The sequence below is a fragment of the Colias philodice genome, chromosome 2 (assembly GCF_061535455.1).
Source record: "Colias philodice isolate Cphi_HAF_F1 chromosome 2, ilColPhil1 Martin Lab GWU primary, whole genome shotgun sequence".
Taxonomy (NCBI): Eukaryota; Metazoa; Arthropoda; class Insecta; order Lepidoptera; family Pieridae; genus Colias; species Colias philodice.
Genome location: NC_143087.1, coordinates 9,208,177 through 9,224,633, shown reverse-complemented (window position 1 = coordinate 9,224,633; position 16,457 = coordinate 9,208,177). Strand labels below are relative to the sequence as shown.

Here is a 16,457-nt window from a genome sequence, read left to right as displayed (position 1 = left end):
CCGCATGGCCGCATATAAATTACCCTAAACAGGATTTTTTTAAATAAAAATACCAACTTGTTCGATAAATAAGTATATTTCTAAGTCAATAATATAAAATTTTAAGAGACGGGTGAATTTACGCTGCCTTATATATTAACAAATTACATCTATACTTATATTACTTTGTAATTGGAATAATAATGACGTATAAAGAAAACTAATAAATCATGGTACTTATTATAAATTAAAATAATTGAGGAAAAATAAAATAGTGAGCATAATTGAGATTCTGTGTTAAAAATTAGTCATATTATAAACAAATACAGCTTAAAATATAACGTTAATAAACAATAGAATTATCGTAATAACGTTATATTTATTCCAAATACAAATATCACAACATTTTTCTTAAAAATTACATTCTCTTTACACATATAATCTTAGCAAATACACATCAATTTTAAGTATTTTAGCAGCATAATATATGTACTCGTTATTAATTATAATACTAAAATCAGTGCCAGACCATATATTTTAGGAAATCATTCAAAATATAAAGGAGATCAATAATACAATATTATAAATTTTACATTCACTTACTAATAAAAATGTCACAAGATAATAAAATATGGCCACTAGGAGATTAAAAGGCTTAACCATAATTTTTGTAATAGCCAATAATAGATCATTCGAAAAAAGACGCAATTTTATGTACAAATTAATTTTCACAGAATATTATTTTGAATAAGACGTAATTCATATTATCCACTGAAAAAAATATTCTATTATTAATGTTATAACATTCTAACTAGAAATACGGAACTGGTATTTTACAGTCTTTCTTTACAAATGGGATAAATCTGAGTATTTAATAATAAATTAAAGCTTTTATTTTACAGAATATGTAGTGTATAAAATAAATTATGTAAATGCAATCAAATCGTGACTTACATTACTATCATATAGTCAGCATATGGATGTTGGATCCCCTTCCATAGTGCATGCTATGTTATCTAATTTATGAGCTAAGTGCATTTTATTTTCTAGACCTAAAACAATTTGTTCTCTATATTTACTAACGTAGATGTACAATTCTTTTAAAGCAGATAACGTATCAAATTCATTCAACTGTTCAACTGAAAGCTGTTGCATTGACGTACTTAACTCTTGGTCTGTTACTTGAGGTAACTGCGATACGGCCTGATAAAAGTGGATAACCATATCCCTGTATGATGGCAAATCTTTTGCAAATAACAATTTATTAGACGGAGAATCTTTACAAAGCCGATGTTCGGATAGAGAACAAGCGTCCATAAATGTTTGGGCAATCACTGATAGTGATGAATCAACAGTTGCCGTTTTGTTTATATCAAATATGAAATCAGGATTTTTAATTAGGTTGACCCAAAACCTTAGGGGTAAACTGTTAGATTTCCATGCATGAACAACTTCTGGATTTACGATGCCGTGCGTTCGTGCAGCGTCATCGAATAAATCAAATAACCATTTAACTGCTGGGGGTAGTACTTCATTAACAGTTAATATAGTTCCGAAGAAATCATCGACAAACTTGTGCACCGTACCTTTTGTTGACAATAATCTAGTCAGGAAAATTTCTGGGATGGCTTTATGACTATGTTCTGAAGATTTATTGACGATATGTTGATATTCGATGGGTTTTACTAAGTGAAAGTAATGCACGTTTTGATCAGTAATATCATTTTTGTAAACACGTATGTGTGAATTTGTACAATAAATTCCAGTACAATTTTTACAGGGTATTTTATATGGCGTGTTAAAGCTATCATTTTGCCTGGGGATAAGGGACATGATGGCCGATTCTTTTACTCCATAATGGGCTAGCGTATTTAATTTTCGCCAACCATTTAGAGTTTTAGTAGTGACATCTTCATCTTGGAGTGTGACATGACCACCTCTACCATGTCGCCACTCTAGATCAACTTCATGGACGGACGGACGCATACTGAATGGTGTATTCTTAAATAAAGCATCTAATATCTTCGCTTTAACTTGGGATATACTATCACAATCTAACACTTTGCATTGTACTTTATCATCAAAATCATCTTGTATTATGTGTAAGGTTACAATTGAATAATCAATTTGTTCTTTAAGCAGTTTCTCTTCTGATAACGAATACCTAGCTTCGTGAGTTATAGCATCAACGACGCCTTTTTCTATTTGATGCTTTATTGCTTTAAATAAAAGGAAAAGGGATGATCCAGCGTAATCTTTAAGGTAGTAATACATACAGAGTGCCATCCAGTTAGTGAGCATTTTTTCTACAACACTCTCTGTTCTACGCAACATTAATTGTGGATGTTTTGTACATACTGATTTATCAATAAGACGCATTAAAAGAGATTTAAGAATATCAGTTGCATATTCCATTTTGCCCATAAGTATAATCATTAATAGCGATGCTACATTTACCTTATCCCTAATATTGAACGATTTTTGTGATTCTAATGTATCTATAAAAGACAACAAAAAACATTTATTGTTCAATAGCTGTTCAAATTGAATCATAGCAGCGTCGTAATTTGTTCTTGGGGTGTTAATAAATTGACGCTGGACATTAAGTATAGGGTGATCTGATACACCGGGGAAAAATACTTTCATGACGTAATTAACGTGATCAAGTGTTGGAATACCAGAATGCTCAAGATCAGCAGCCAAATCAGACATATCTGTTTGTAATTCTGCAAAAGCTAGTTTACATTCTAATCTCACATTGCTTTCGAGAGTATCCATTTGTATTTGAATCCTTTTATATTCGCGTTCTGCCTTTGTACTGCGTCTTCTATACATGACTAGAACTATCATAAAAATTAAAACCAAGAAGAATGTGCCAGCCGCAATACCAGCAATTGCTTCTGGAGGGAAGTTATAATTTCTTAATAATTCGTAATGCAGATATCCTATAGGAAATCTTAAATTCCTCCCAATTTTAACAACCACTAATGGCAAATTAATATCATTTATTTGGAATCCATTTTCATCTGTATTTGCCGGTTGAATTTCTGGAGGTGTGCAGAGCAGTTGTTGTGTTGTAAGACTTGTAACATTGCAAGGCTGAGTACCTATTGTTACTACTACATCCGACTCATCACTGGCTCTTATTAAATTCTCTCCTTCAATGACTAAAGGATCACCTTTGTATGATTTGATTCTATTAGGAAAATGATAAACATGTGGATCCTCTACAAAAACCATATGTGTTCTTGGTGGATTAAAATATTTTTCCAAATCATGCATAGTTTCAACATTATCCATTACAAATCCTACTTTCATAGCAATTTGGGGAGTATTTGTTTGTGACTTTGTGGCTTGTAATATATCTAAATATTTCTTGTTAATTGCAGGACTGGGACATTCCATTTGGTTGGAATTAAGAACAACACAAGGTGTGGAGTTTACAGGAAGTTCTTCATTTCCATAATATAATAACATAAGAGGCTTTTGAATAGTATGCAAATTAGTGCCATGAACTGTTATCATTCTTCCACCAGAAACAAAGCTCTTTAATGGTTTTATTTCCATTATTGTTGGATCAGCTATGTAATTGAATAAATCACCATACAAAGTGTGATTTGCATTGTCTATGGAAACTGTTAAAGTATGTATTACACGGGGTGTGTTGGCTTTTGGCGTAATACAAATCAGTCTGCTGTTAGACGTTTGTGTTTTATTAACTGCACATGCAAGTTCATCCAAAAATGCAAATACTGATGATCCTATATTGAGATGTTGTCCGCCTATTGCTAATTGAGTACCTCCTGAAACTGGACCCAAATTAGGATAGATGCCTTGAAGTTTAATGTTTTTGTAGCTAAACAATACAGATGATTCTGTATATCCAGCATCATTTTCCACAATAACTGGTAAGATTGCAGATCCGTTAGATGGTCCAGTCCTACAAGTTATACTAACAGATACCTCAAAGTCAACAATATCACAAAGCACATCCCCAATGCGAACTTTTCCCGTAACTTCTTCAACTCGTAAACCAAGATTGCTACCTTCTATAGTTAAAATAGTTCCACCTTCCACTGGACCACTGAGGGGTTTTATCATATCAATTCGAGGCTTAGGACATTCAGTCACAGGACTCTCAAGACAAGATTCACTGTAAGAACAAGAATTACCACACCATGTACATTGATAAACAGTGTTCCTTGTTATACAAAGTGAGCAGTCAGCATGGTCTCTGTGAGAGCCTAATATTTCACATTTGTATAGTGTTATTGTTATAGTATCGATATAATGCTTATGGTTCCAAAAAACTTTCACACTCACATTATATTCACCAACATCTTCTTCATATGAGTACATAGTTTTATCACACACTATAAAATGATTTGACTCTACTCTCGCTGGTAAAATCATGTTTGCCAATTCAATGCTAACAATACATTGGAAACCTGTGTGACCAGGTTGCAAATGAGGCAAATTTTCAACTTCAAGTTCAAGTTCTTTTGGTACATTATTAGGTAATAATATAGGTTTTTTATATTGCCTAATTCTTGGACAATGTCCAATGCCATGGTTCAGCAACTTTGTTGGATTATTTTCTCCAGAAATAATGGTTCTCTGACATACTGAAATGTCATGTGTACATTTATTATCATAAATACACCAATTACATGCCCATTCACTCATTATGCATGAATGACAAGTTGTGTGCTTAGAACAGTCATAAAAAGCAAAATTACGAGAAACAAAATCCTTATTTGTTTCGGATGAATGAACAGACAAAGGTACATAAACATGATCTTGATTTTGGGCAATTTTTGGCCTGTGTTTAATATCTGGAGTTGGACAAGCAAGACCACTTGATGTGACAGCTGCATCAATTGCTGGTGCATTTCCAAAAACACATTTATATTTAGCGCCGAATGGTAATTCAGGTAATGTGCGAATTACTAACTGAACAGTAGTAACTTCATTGACAGATATTCGGTCCGGTAGAATTTGCTCAAAATCAATACACTGTTGTCCCGTATATTGAGAAAGCCACCTAGGGGCGCTTTGTGTTCCCTTTTGACACATATTTTGTACGGTGCATCGTTTTTCTAAGGAACACCAGCCACAATGGGGGTCATTTGATTCTAAACATGAGGAACAGTTGCTATATTCTGCACATTTCTCTGTGGGTATTTGAATAATTGTATTTTTAGCTAGAACATAGAGGGTTTTCTGAAATGGGGACAATGTTGTATCAGGCAGTATTTTTTGACCTGGTAAAAGAATATCTGCAGAATATTGTATTGCCTTATCTGCATCTATCAATACCTTTTTTAGATTTCCACTATTTGTGCCTAAGAATGCTACAGTATGCAGACCAGTAACAGACATAGAAACTGATGTTATTAGAGTATCATTCCATTTAATTATTGCCATAGTTTTGATAGGATATAGACCACTTATTTTTAAACCTACTTCACAAAAGTTAAGTATATTCCCAACTGATCCTACACTGGGACATTTACCATCTGATATCATGCCTGATATGTATCCCATATTACGTGCCTTAGTACTACCATTAAAACACATATGAACATTTTCATTGAACTTAATTTCTATCTCTTGCAAGGAAAATACACAAATAGCAGACTTTGACATAGGTTCATTACTAATACCTTTAGATGGACTAAATGATGCTACTAGAATTGAATCACCAGGTTCTATACCTAATTGTGTTGCAAGATTGATTCCAGCCTTAGAAATTTTAGCATCTTGTACAAGATTATAATTGACAATTTCACTCTTACCATCACTAGATTCTTCTTTAACATGGCACGCTAATGTTACTTCTGTATAGCTATTGTAGTTGTCATCATTAACACAAGTCCTCGCTAATCTTGACACATATCCAAGCTCTTCATTTCCAGCTAGGTGGGAATGCTTTTGAATAATTAGGAAATAGGCATAGTCACTTGCATTGAACCCATATACATACTGCACTAAAAAATTATCTCTGTATTTCACATCAATTTGAATAGAACTCTGTTTGGAAAAAGTTGATTTTGCCAACTCTAACGACATCAGGTCACGGCTGGATATTGCAGGAACGTCATGCCTGTATTCTCCATTATTTGTGAAGGTAGTTCCTACATACAATACATTAAAACGGTCCAAGGACGTATATCTTTCAGGCCCAATAAATGCGTAAGTGGAGGCTTCTGCATCGTTGGCTGCAACACTTTCAGGAACAAAATCAGCTTTCGCTGATAAATCACCCAGTTTATATTTGAAGCACGACCCTTGCGCCAATGATCCGCAAGCTATTACTATCCTTGACTCGTGATCTATTACTAATATCTTATTTACATTATCACTCAACGTAGTTTGTATATCAGTCGACGGGCACCCACTTGCATGGCACATCGGGTTATCAAGTTTTGGCCCTGTTCGAATTACGTGTAGAGGTTTCAAGTCTGGACTTAGTTGATGTAGCCAGTTTATAGACCCAGCATACACTTGACCACTTACTCTATCAACAGCAAGATGATTAAATTGGAATGTCTCATTTGAGTGCATGGGATATTGAGATATGAAATCAAATCCATACACCATTGTGCAGCGGAGCCAAAATGTTATGACTAATAATGTCACAAAAGCAGCCATGATCACATTTTAAGTTCTTCTCACATAAATGTATTTAAACTTTTTCACAACCACTACTGTTTATTTTTCGTTTTCAACCCATTTTATGTTTAAAAAAATAATAGAAAAGCATTCATCGATGCCGTCGCCGATGACATGGTATAAACAATAGAATACTTTTTTTAGTATGGTATTGGTATGGTATATTAATTGGACTATGACATTTATGCAGCCCTAGTTGATTTAGAAAGGTTCTTTTTTAACATTTATCTTGGAGATGAAATATTTCTTAATTAATAACAAAAGAAAATGTTTGCATAATTACTCGTTAAGCAAGTTAAATAATTTTATCTTTTTTTACTATTTATCCACAACTAAATCAAAAGTAGACAGTAGTGATGAGTTAAGTTACTCGTTCAAATATTATTTTTAATACAATAATCACAGGATTAATTATATTCTTATCAGATATTAAAATATAAAGGACGCAATAATAATTATTTAAATTATTAAGAATAATTATTATCGATTTTTTGTTTGTTCTATAGTCTATGTTTATGAACGAGTACATCCTTATTTCTCTTACAAAGCTTCAAAATCCTAGATCGGCCAAGATCGGCATTTTGATTTTTGCCATGCCAAAATAGAAGAAATAATAAAATTTACAAAGTAACTTTTGATATTTAGTTCTTGTTTTTGCAGCATAATGTAATAACTAATCGCTATCAGTAGTATTGGCTATCGATAAAAATATCAGTGTCGAATGCCTTAACTTTTGTACAAAATACAAATTATTTAATAAATATTGAACCTAACGTTTTCAAAAATACTTATAAATTAACAATGTGATTATTCTGAATTGGAGAACATTGTTAAACTTCAATTTGGTATCATACCAACTGAAAAATGATGACCACAATGGCAGCCGGAGGGCCGGGGGACCCGCATACTCAAATGAATACATACCGAAGCTATGTAACCATGCTTGCAGACCCGGGAGCTAAGGATGAAATAAAATTAAAAGCGGCACAAGAGCTAAGCGAGAATTTTGAGGTAAATCTTCCTTCTAAAAATTTTAATATTACCTTCATTTTGTAATTTTGCATATCCACTTTCAAGTCATAACACCTTCTATTACTAGTTACAATATTATGTTACTTTTAGCAATAAAAATATCTTACTTTCTTGTTTAATTATCTCTGTAACACTAAAGTTAATTTAAGCTTATTTATTACTATTTCAGGTCATTTTAAGTTCTCCACAATACCCTCAATTCCTAGATCATTCATTGAAAATATTCCTTAAAATTTTACAAGAAGGTGAACCACACTTCATTGCGGAATATAACATCCAGCAAGTGAGAAAACTCATTCTGGAAATGATACATCGCTTGCCCATAAGTGAAACACTTAGACCTTACGTTAAGAGTATTTTAATTTTAATGTTAAAATTGATGGAGATTGAAAATGAAGAAAATGTTTTGGTTTGTCTCAAAATATTTATGGAATTGCACAAACAATATAGACCCGCTTACTGCGCTGAAGTAGATGTGAGTAAGATAAATGTGAAATTGAAGAAAAACAACTAATATTGTAATTTTGCTGTATAATTATAATATTTTGTAAATTTCAGATTCACAAGTTTTTACAATGGGTTAAGGCTATATATTCTGACTTACCAAATCATTTGCCAAAAATATTTGAACCCAGACCATCTATAAGGGTTAAAGATTTATCAGAAGTGAATATTGATCAATTACTACAAGAGACTTATACTACAGCACCTATTCATACAGAAAAAAAGTTGTTGGATGGCAGTGTTGTAACGGTAATGCATATAAATACTTATTTAATAAATATAATAATGTTTTATCAAATTAGAAGGCATAATGTAAAAAACATTTATTTTTGCAGTACAATTTGATACCAAGGTCAGTTTTATCATTGAAAGTTATACAAGAACTACCAATTATAGTGGTTCTAATGTATCAGCTATACAAACAAAATGTTCATCAAGAAGTTAGTAATTTCATACCTCTTATTATGGAAACTATTACTCTACAACCAACTTCAACACTTAGGTAAGAAACATTGCACTTATATACTTTTTTGTCAAGTTATAAATCATACTAAAATGGATTTTTCTTTTGTTCTTTACAGACAGTCAGCTACATTTAATAAGGAAGTTTTTGTTGACTTCATGGGTGCTCAAATAAAAACTTTAGCCTTCTTGGCTTATATAATTCGGATATATCAAGATACCATAGCCAATCATGCTACTATGATGGTCAAAGGTATCATTGGACTATTGACATTATGTCCACCAGAAGTGGCCCATCTTAGGAAAGAATTAGTTATTGCTACAAGACACATTTTGGCAACAGATTTAAGACTGAGTAAGTAATCTTTTGCTTGTCTCAATAATAATTTAATATTTTACTTATATGCATAATTGCAAAAGATTTTATAAAAGCTTCCAATAAAGAAATGCATTAATAAAAAAATGTATGTGTATACTAGAGTACACACGTAAGAAGTGAAACTTCTTTATGACCTTAAAAATGTCACGAGTATGGCGTAACGCAAAATGTCACGTGTACGGCGTAACGCAAAAATGGCACGTGTACAGCGTAACGCAAAAATGTTACACTAAATTTTTGTCCAACTGATAAAGAAGTTTCACTTCAAAAAAATGGTAACATTGTCTATTTTTGTATCATTAGCTTAACAGCTTAAACATTAAAAAACAATCTCTTTATTTTAGAATTTGTCCCATACATGGAGCGTTTGTTTGATGAAGAGGTTTTACTTGGTGGGGGATGGACGGTGCATGAATCATTGCGTCCTTTAGCATATTCAACATTAGCAGATTTAGTGCACCATGTGAGACAGCACTTACCACTTTCTGACTTGGCAATAGCCGCTCACTTGTTCTCCAAAAATGTACATGATGAGTCCTTACCAACAAGGTAAGAAATAAACTTAATTCTAAAGGCAGGTTTCTGAATTGAGCATTAGAAATTAGAAAATATGCCATGCTTTTTAAATAGTTTGAGACATTCTCAACGTCAGAAAGGGACAGTAAGTATTGTATACCTATTGCTGACTTTGTATTGAATGACAAAATTGAATTAATGATTGTTTCAGTATTCAAACAATGTCTTGCAAGTTATTACTCAACTTGGTGGATTGTATCCGACAAAGGTCGGAAAGTGAAAATGCAGCAAGTACTCAACCTCAAGGAAGGCAATTGTTGATGCGTATTTTAGAAGTTTTTGTTCTGAAATTCAAAACTATTTCTAAATTACAACTTCCAGCTCTTATGGCTAAATGGTAAGTTTTTCTTGTAAATATAAGATACTTATGTATGTTAGACAAAAAATAAAGGTTTTGTGGCTGTTAAAAATGTTGTCATAAAACACAATGAAAATATATTTGTTTCAAGAATTAACTGGATACAATTTATTAACTCTATTTTTTAGTAAACAAGCAACCCCAGTAACAGTTCCTGCAACAAATGGGGCTACCCCGACTACTCCTACTGCGACTACACCCAGTACATCCACTGTTGAAGTTAAAGTGGAAGATGAGAAACCATCACCAGACTTCTTAGATGGCATCAATAAAGCAGAGGAAAAGTCTAAAATAGGCTTCCCAATATCACAAATGAGCAACTTGAATGTTGGAGATTACAGAACTTTGGTAAAGACGTTAGTGTGTGGTGTAAAGACAATCACATGGGGATGTGCTTCTTGCAAGGTATGAAATAAAATAATACTCTTGTGTGTAATATAATTTATGAACTTGAAAATTACAGCGACTGCATAATTTAACTAAACAACTCATTTTTTATTTATATATTTATTTTGTAATAAATTAATATCTTCCTTTTATCACATCAACTGTAATCAGCTTACCGCTTTGTCTTTGATGCCATACTCACAAATGTATTAATCAACAATAATTGACAATAACACAAAAAAAGACGGGTTGTACTCCGGGAGTGCCGGCAGAAGTGAAAACTTGATTATTAACGTTCAGCATGTTTGATATTTTGGAATCCGTCTTACGCATGGAATATAAGGGCTAAAAAAAAAAAAAAACATCCGTCTTACGCTTTTTCGATCAGGCCACGTATCCTGACGCGAGTTTAAGATTTTATACCCAACGCCGCTAAAGAAGTTTTCACTTCAATAAAAATCTATCAATTATCCCCATAGCAAACGACCACAACCGGTGAGGGCACCACAACCAGTACCATAACAGGCCAAAAACAGCTAAGCGCTCGAGAAACACTCGTCTACATCCGCCTAGTAGTGTGGGGGCTACAGTCCCTCGATATATACACGTTAGCGGCGCCGCGGCCGCCCGCACACCCGCCCGCACAGCCACATGTCAGGTCGAAGGAGGAGAAGGAGGTGCTCGAGCATTTTAGCGGCGTGGTGAGTTGATTTTTGTCGTTTTTAACATTGATAAATTATTTTTGGGTTACCTATCTTAATCTCGAATTTTAATATTCCGAATATCATAATCCAGAAAACGTTTGGACATTTTTTCATAACCCCGAATTTTAAAATTTCGAAGTTTTATTTGCCATATAATCGCAACTCCGAATTTCATTTGCCCATTTCTTTATTTGTACGACGTTTTACAATCCAGACGAATGAATTCCAGACATACGAAATCTAAATGCACAAAATCCAGATGACCGTAATCCATATGCACGAAAGCCAGATTTTTAAAACACAAATTTTTGAAATACAGTTAATTGATATCCAGACAAACAATGTCCAGATTTTTGAAATTCCAATAAACGATATCCAGCAAAACGTAATCCTTCCAGGGGGACGCAGCACGAACCTAACCTAACCTTCTGAATAGATTTTAACACTTTAACCTTTCTCTAATGGGCAAGTAAAACAATAGCGAGTCGGTTCTGGCACTCGCCGGCCGCTGCCGCGGCACGCTCGCTTCGCTCGCTCGGCTCGTGCATGGGGGGTCACAGTTCAAACCTAACCTAACCTACTGAGTCAAATTTGATACTTAAACCTTTTTGTAATGGGCAAGTAAAACAATAGCGAGTCGGTTCTGGCACTCGCCGGCCGCTGCCGCGGCACGCTCGCTTCGCTCGCTCGGCTCGTGCATGGGAGGTCACAGTTCAAACCTAACCTAACCTACTGAGTCGAATTTGATACTTAAACCTTTCTGTAATAGGCAAGTAAAACAATAGCGAGTCAGTTCTAGCGTGGGGGTCGTAGTTCAAACCTAACCTACTGAGTCGACTTTGACACTAAAACCGGTCTGTAATGGACAAGTAAAACAATAAATTTACTTACTGAGAATGTTTATTTTCAGTCGATAGTAAAGGTATAATCACGATTGTATGGAAATCAAATAAAAAGATTATGAAAATCTGGCAATAGTTTATCTGTTATACGATTATATGGGAACCAAATAAAAAGATTATGAAAATTTGGCAATAGTTTATTTGGAAAATGGTACGATGGGAAACAAAAAAAAGTATTCTGAGAATCTGGTATATTGAGATCTGGATTATGAGAATACGGGAAACAAAAAAATTCTTTTTAAAAATCTGGTTTTGGTGCATCTGGAAATTGATTCATCTGGGAAATTAAAAAAGGAATTTTAAAAATTTGTCATTCATTACATCTGTCTTTTAAAAGTTCTAACAACCGTTTTCGGGGTTTTAAGATTCGGGTAATAGAAATTCGAGTTTTTAATAGGTTACCTTATTTTTGATATTGATATATTATTTTATTAAACAAAATTTTAAAACATTGACATCTATATTTCCACCTCATATATCAAATGGCTTCTCAAAACTGATATATGAATTCAGGAGTTACAGTCAACTATATATGTAATTATTTTCAGTTTTATGAAATAGAAAATTTCTTTAGAAAAAAATATTAAGTATTTTTGTTCTTTGTCTTTTCAGTTCTCTATGATGAATCCTCAAACGTTCCAAGAAATTTTCACTGCAACTATATCTCACATGGTAGAGAGGATAAATAAGAACACAACTTTACAAATCATAGCTAACACGTTTTTATCTAATCCAGCTACATCGCCAATATTTGCGACAGTACTAGTAGAATATCTTCTAAAGAGAATGGAAGAAATGGGCTCGAATATAGAACGATCTAATTTATACTTGCGTTTATTTAAATTGGTCTTTGGCTCCGTCAGTCTATTCCCCACTGAAAATGAGCAGATGTTACGACCTCATTTACACAGCATAGTTAATAAAGCTATGGATTATGCTATGACGGCCAAAGAGCCTTATAATTATTTCTTACTTCTGAGAGCTCTATTCCGTTCTATTGGAGGTGGAAGCCATGACTTGCTTTATCAAGAATTTCTGCCACTATTACCAAATTTGCTGGAAGGCTTAAATAGGCTACAAAGTGGACTTCACAAACAGCACATGAAAGATTTGTTTGTTGAACTATGCCTAACTGTTCCAGTTAGATTGAGCAGTCTGTTGCCTTATTTACCTATGCTGATGGATCCACTTGTATCAGCGTTAAACGGATCACACACATTAATATCACAGGGTCTTAGAACTCTAGAATTATGTGTCGATAATTTGCAACCTGATTTTCTGTATGAACACATTCAACCAGTTAGAGCAGATTTAATGCAGGCTCTGTGGAGGACTCTACAAAATAACGAAGTTGCTCGGATAGCATTTAGAGTTCTTGGAAAGTTTGGCGGGGGTAATAGAAAAATGATGATTGAACCGCAAAGATTAGAATACCGAGAAACTGATGCACCACCGCCAGCTGTATTAGCATACTTCCAAGATCAAGCAAAACCAATCGATTTTGAAGTTGATAAGGTTATAGAAACTGCATTTTCTGCATTAAAATCTAGCACGACAGATCCATTCTATCGCAGACAATGTTGGGAAGTACTTCGTTGCTATTTGGCGGCATCTCTCAATTTAGATGATGATCGCGCTACTTTACAAAAACTATTTAATCATCCCAATTTCCTTGATGGGAAGATTCCACCTCAAAATGGACCTTACTATAAGTGTTCTAATTCTATTGTGAGAAATACGCACAAAACGGCACTCACAGGAATGTTTGTTGCTGCAGCAATTAAAGAACTTCGTCATCACGTTTTACCAACAATGGTTTCACTCGTACGCCATTACACTTTAGTGGCAATAGCACAAGAGGCCGGTCCTTTTGCAGGATCAGGAGGACCAAAAGAAGGCTTAGATGCACTGGTATTAGTAGATGCAATTGCTGTGGTAATGGGACACGAAGAAAAGGAACTCTGCAAGCCTGGTCACTTGGCGCTTGTACTGATGATAGAGACGGCAGCAACTGTTCTTGGAAGTAAAGAGCGTGCATGTAAATTGCCCCTTATGGAATATTTGGCTGAAAGAATGTCGGCCCTTTGCTATGAGCGTGCGTGGTACGCTAAATTAGGCGGATGTATCGCTGTGAAGTTCATGTTCGAGAAGATGGCGCCTGAATGGGTTTACAAGCATGTGTTTACATTTTTGAAGGCAGTTCTTTTCGTGATGATGGATTTGACTGGTGAAGTATCATCTGGAGCTTTAGATATGGCTACCGTGAACTTAGAACGTTTGGTTCGCGTTTGTGTGACGGGGCCCGGGGGACATGGTATTGAACAAGAAGCAGAAGTAGCCGCTGCGAGAACGCGCGCTCTGCACGATGTGTTACAGGAACTTGTATTGCAAGTTACGAGTCCACATTTATTAGTCCGGCAACAGGTAACTTAATTTGTAATATTTACGATTATTTTGTAATGTTTTGTGAACAAATTTTCTTATTGTGGGATTTTTATAGGCAATGAAATCTTTGGAGCTCATAGCACAACTACAGAATAAATCCGTTACGGATGTCATGGATCCGCACAGAGAGGTGCTAGCTGACATTATACCGCCAAAAAAACATTTGCTCAGACATCAGCCTGCAAATGCGCAAATGGGTTTGATGGACGGAACAACATTCTGCACAACTTTAAAGCCCAGACTCTTCACAATTGGTAAAATATATTTTATCTTTGTACCGAAATACGTGTTTTATACCGAAATACGTGTTTCCTAATATCTTTGTTTATTTAAATATTTTTTTTAACAGATTTAAATATAAACGAGCACAAAGTGTTCTTCCGTGAGTTGGTATCATTATGTGAAGCTGAGGACTCGATGCTTGGCAAGCTTCCTTGCTACAAAGGTGTGCATCTCATACCTTTACGTATTTCGGCGTTACGAGCACTGGCCGCATGCCATTATATACAAGAGAAATTATGCCGTGAGAAGATATTCCAAGTGCTTTACAAATCGCTGGAAAAGAATGACACTGAATTGCAACAGGCAAGTTGAATATCTAATGTCTTGTGATCTGTGCTAAAAATTGTTATGAATAATAGCAGTATTTTAAACCATTATTTTGTGCTCCTAAATTAAATGATCTGGTAGTGAGTAGTACACGTTAAATAAGTTCTATCTTGAACACTAATTTTAAAATTATATTTTTTTCTTTAGGCTGGATTTGAATGCATGCAAAAGTTCTTATCTGGATTCCAAATAGACATGGAGATGGTACACCCAGTGATGCGCCCACTGTTACTAACTCTTGGTGACCATAGAAATCTGAGTGTTAACGGCGCTAAGAGACTTTCTTACTTGACACAGCTCTTCCCTTCAACGTTTAGCGAGAAGTTGTGCGAACAATTGTTACAATTGCTCAAGAAATTGCTTGATTACTCTATACAAACGAATAGAGGTGAGTTATAAACTATGTTCTCTTTATCCTACAAAATAAGTAAGAATTGTTGACCACTTAGTATAGGGTAGCCGAAAAGTGCAAATGTGTTTGTAAAATGATATTGTGTGATAAATTTACCTTCTTGTTTCTAGGTGGTAACTTCCTTCAAAGTGTTTCAAAGAACATGGAAAATGAACAGAAGATAATTATACTGATTGGAATATTCCATCAAATACCCGCCGCTTCACCCCGTTTTATCGACGTTCTTTGTCGTTTGATATTCCACACGGAAAAATCACTAATGATTGAAGCTGGTTCACCATTCAGAGAACCACTTGTTAAATTTTTACTAAGGTAAGAGTGAAAAATATACCGTAATAATAATACATATCGCTAATACCCTTGTTTTTGATGTTAATATTATAATAATTAATAATTATAATTTATCTTCTCCATAGGTACCCAAAAGAGACACTAGACCTCATAATGAGCGACAACAACATCAAGGACCAGCAATGGAGTCGCTTTTTAATATTTTTAGTCAAACATGAAGAAGCTGGTCCTGCATTTAGGGAAGCTTTACAAACATCAAAGAAAGCTAGACTATTGCAACTCTTGGCTGCGGCTAGTGGGGGAGCCGGGGCTAATATATCACCACCGGATAAATCGGAAATGCAGTTCCAGGCGATTCGAGTCATCTCCCTGTTAATAAAGTTTGACGATCAGTGGCTGTCCACTCAACATGATCTAATTGAACTGTTGAAACGTATTTGGTCAAGCAATCAATATCACGTAAGACACATTCTTTTCATTCCCAATTTGTATTATTTTTTAACTTAAAAATGTTTCCTTTAGTTCTTTTACAAAATGTAATAGTAAAATATAATACCATTTTTATTTTCAGGATATTCACAAGAGAGTGGAACATGTCGAGTGTAGCCACTGGAAAGAACCTAAGCTGATAGTGAAGATTCTGTTGCACTACTTCTGCCATCACCCGTCCAACATTGATCTTTTGTTCCAGTTGTTGCGAGCCTTGTGTGATAGATTCATACCTGATTTCCAAGTATGATCT

At 34.5% G+C, this 16,457-nt stretch overlaps 2 protein-coding genes across 3 annotated transcripts in view; one reads left to right on the top strand and one right to left on the bottom strand.

The window, feature by feature from the left end:
- Positions 1-69: 69 nt before the first annotated feature.
- Positions 70-6,778, bottom strand: PlexB (plexin B). Its single transcript, XM_089707536.1, has one exon. The coding sequence runs from the start codon at positions 6,631-6,633 to the stop codon at positions 949-951; it is 5,685 nt and encodes a 1,894-aa protein (XP_089563662.1). The 5' UTR covers positions 6,634-6,778; the 3' UTR covers positions 70-948.
- A 412-nt stretch (positions 6,779-7,190) lies between these two features.
- The window catches only part of Nipped-A (Transcription-associated protein Nipped-A), a 31,535-nt gene continuing 22,268 nt past the window's right edge, over positions 7,191-16,457 (top strand). For both annotated transcript variants that reach the window (XM_089707525.1, XM_089707518.1), the window contains exons 1-16: positions 7,191-7,665; positions 7,856-8,161; positions 8,245-8,439; positions 8,526-8,692; positions 8,772-9,007; positions 9,376-9,580; positions 9,759-9,944; positions 10,094-10,370; positions 10,832-11,053; positions 12,571-14,382; positions 14,459-14,657; positions 14,753-14,988; positions 15,160-15,400; positions 15,535-15,736; positions 15,841-16,174; positions 16,287-16,448. In XM_089707525.1, coding sequence (XP_089563651.1) covers positions 7,519-7,665; positions 7,856-8,161; positions 8,245-8,439; positions 8,526-8,692; positions 8,772-9,007; positions 9,376-9,580; positions 9,759-9,944; positions 10,094-10,370; positions 10,832-11,053; positions 12,571-14,382; positions 14,459-14,657; positions 14,753-14,988; positions 15,160-15,400; positions 15,535-15,736; positions 15,841-16,174; positions 16,287-16,448 — 5,127 coding nt within the window. In that variant the 5' untranslated portion in view covers positions 7,191-7,518. The remainder of the gene's footprint in view (positions 7,666-7,855; positions 8,162-8,244; positions 8,440-8,525; positions 8,693-8,771; positions 9,008-9,375; positions 9,581-9,758; positions 9,945-10,093; positions 10,371-10,831; positions 11,054-12,570; positions 14,383-14,458; positions 14,658-14,752; positions 14,989-15,159; positions 15,401-15,534; positions 15,737-15,840; positions 16,175-16,286; positions 16,449-16,457) is intronic.

Excerpts from the sequence above, each read along its gene's own strand:
- PlexB (XM_089707536.1), bottom strand. The coding sequence starts at position 6,633 with ATGGCTGCTTTTGTGACATTATTAGTCATAACATTTTGGCTCCGCTGC.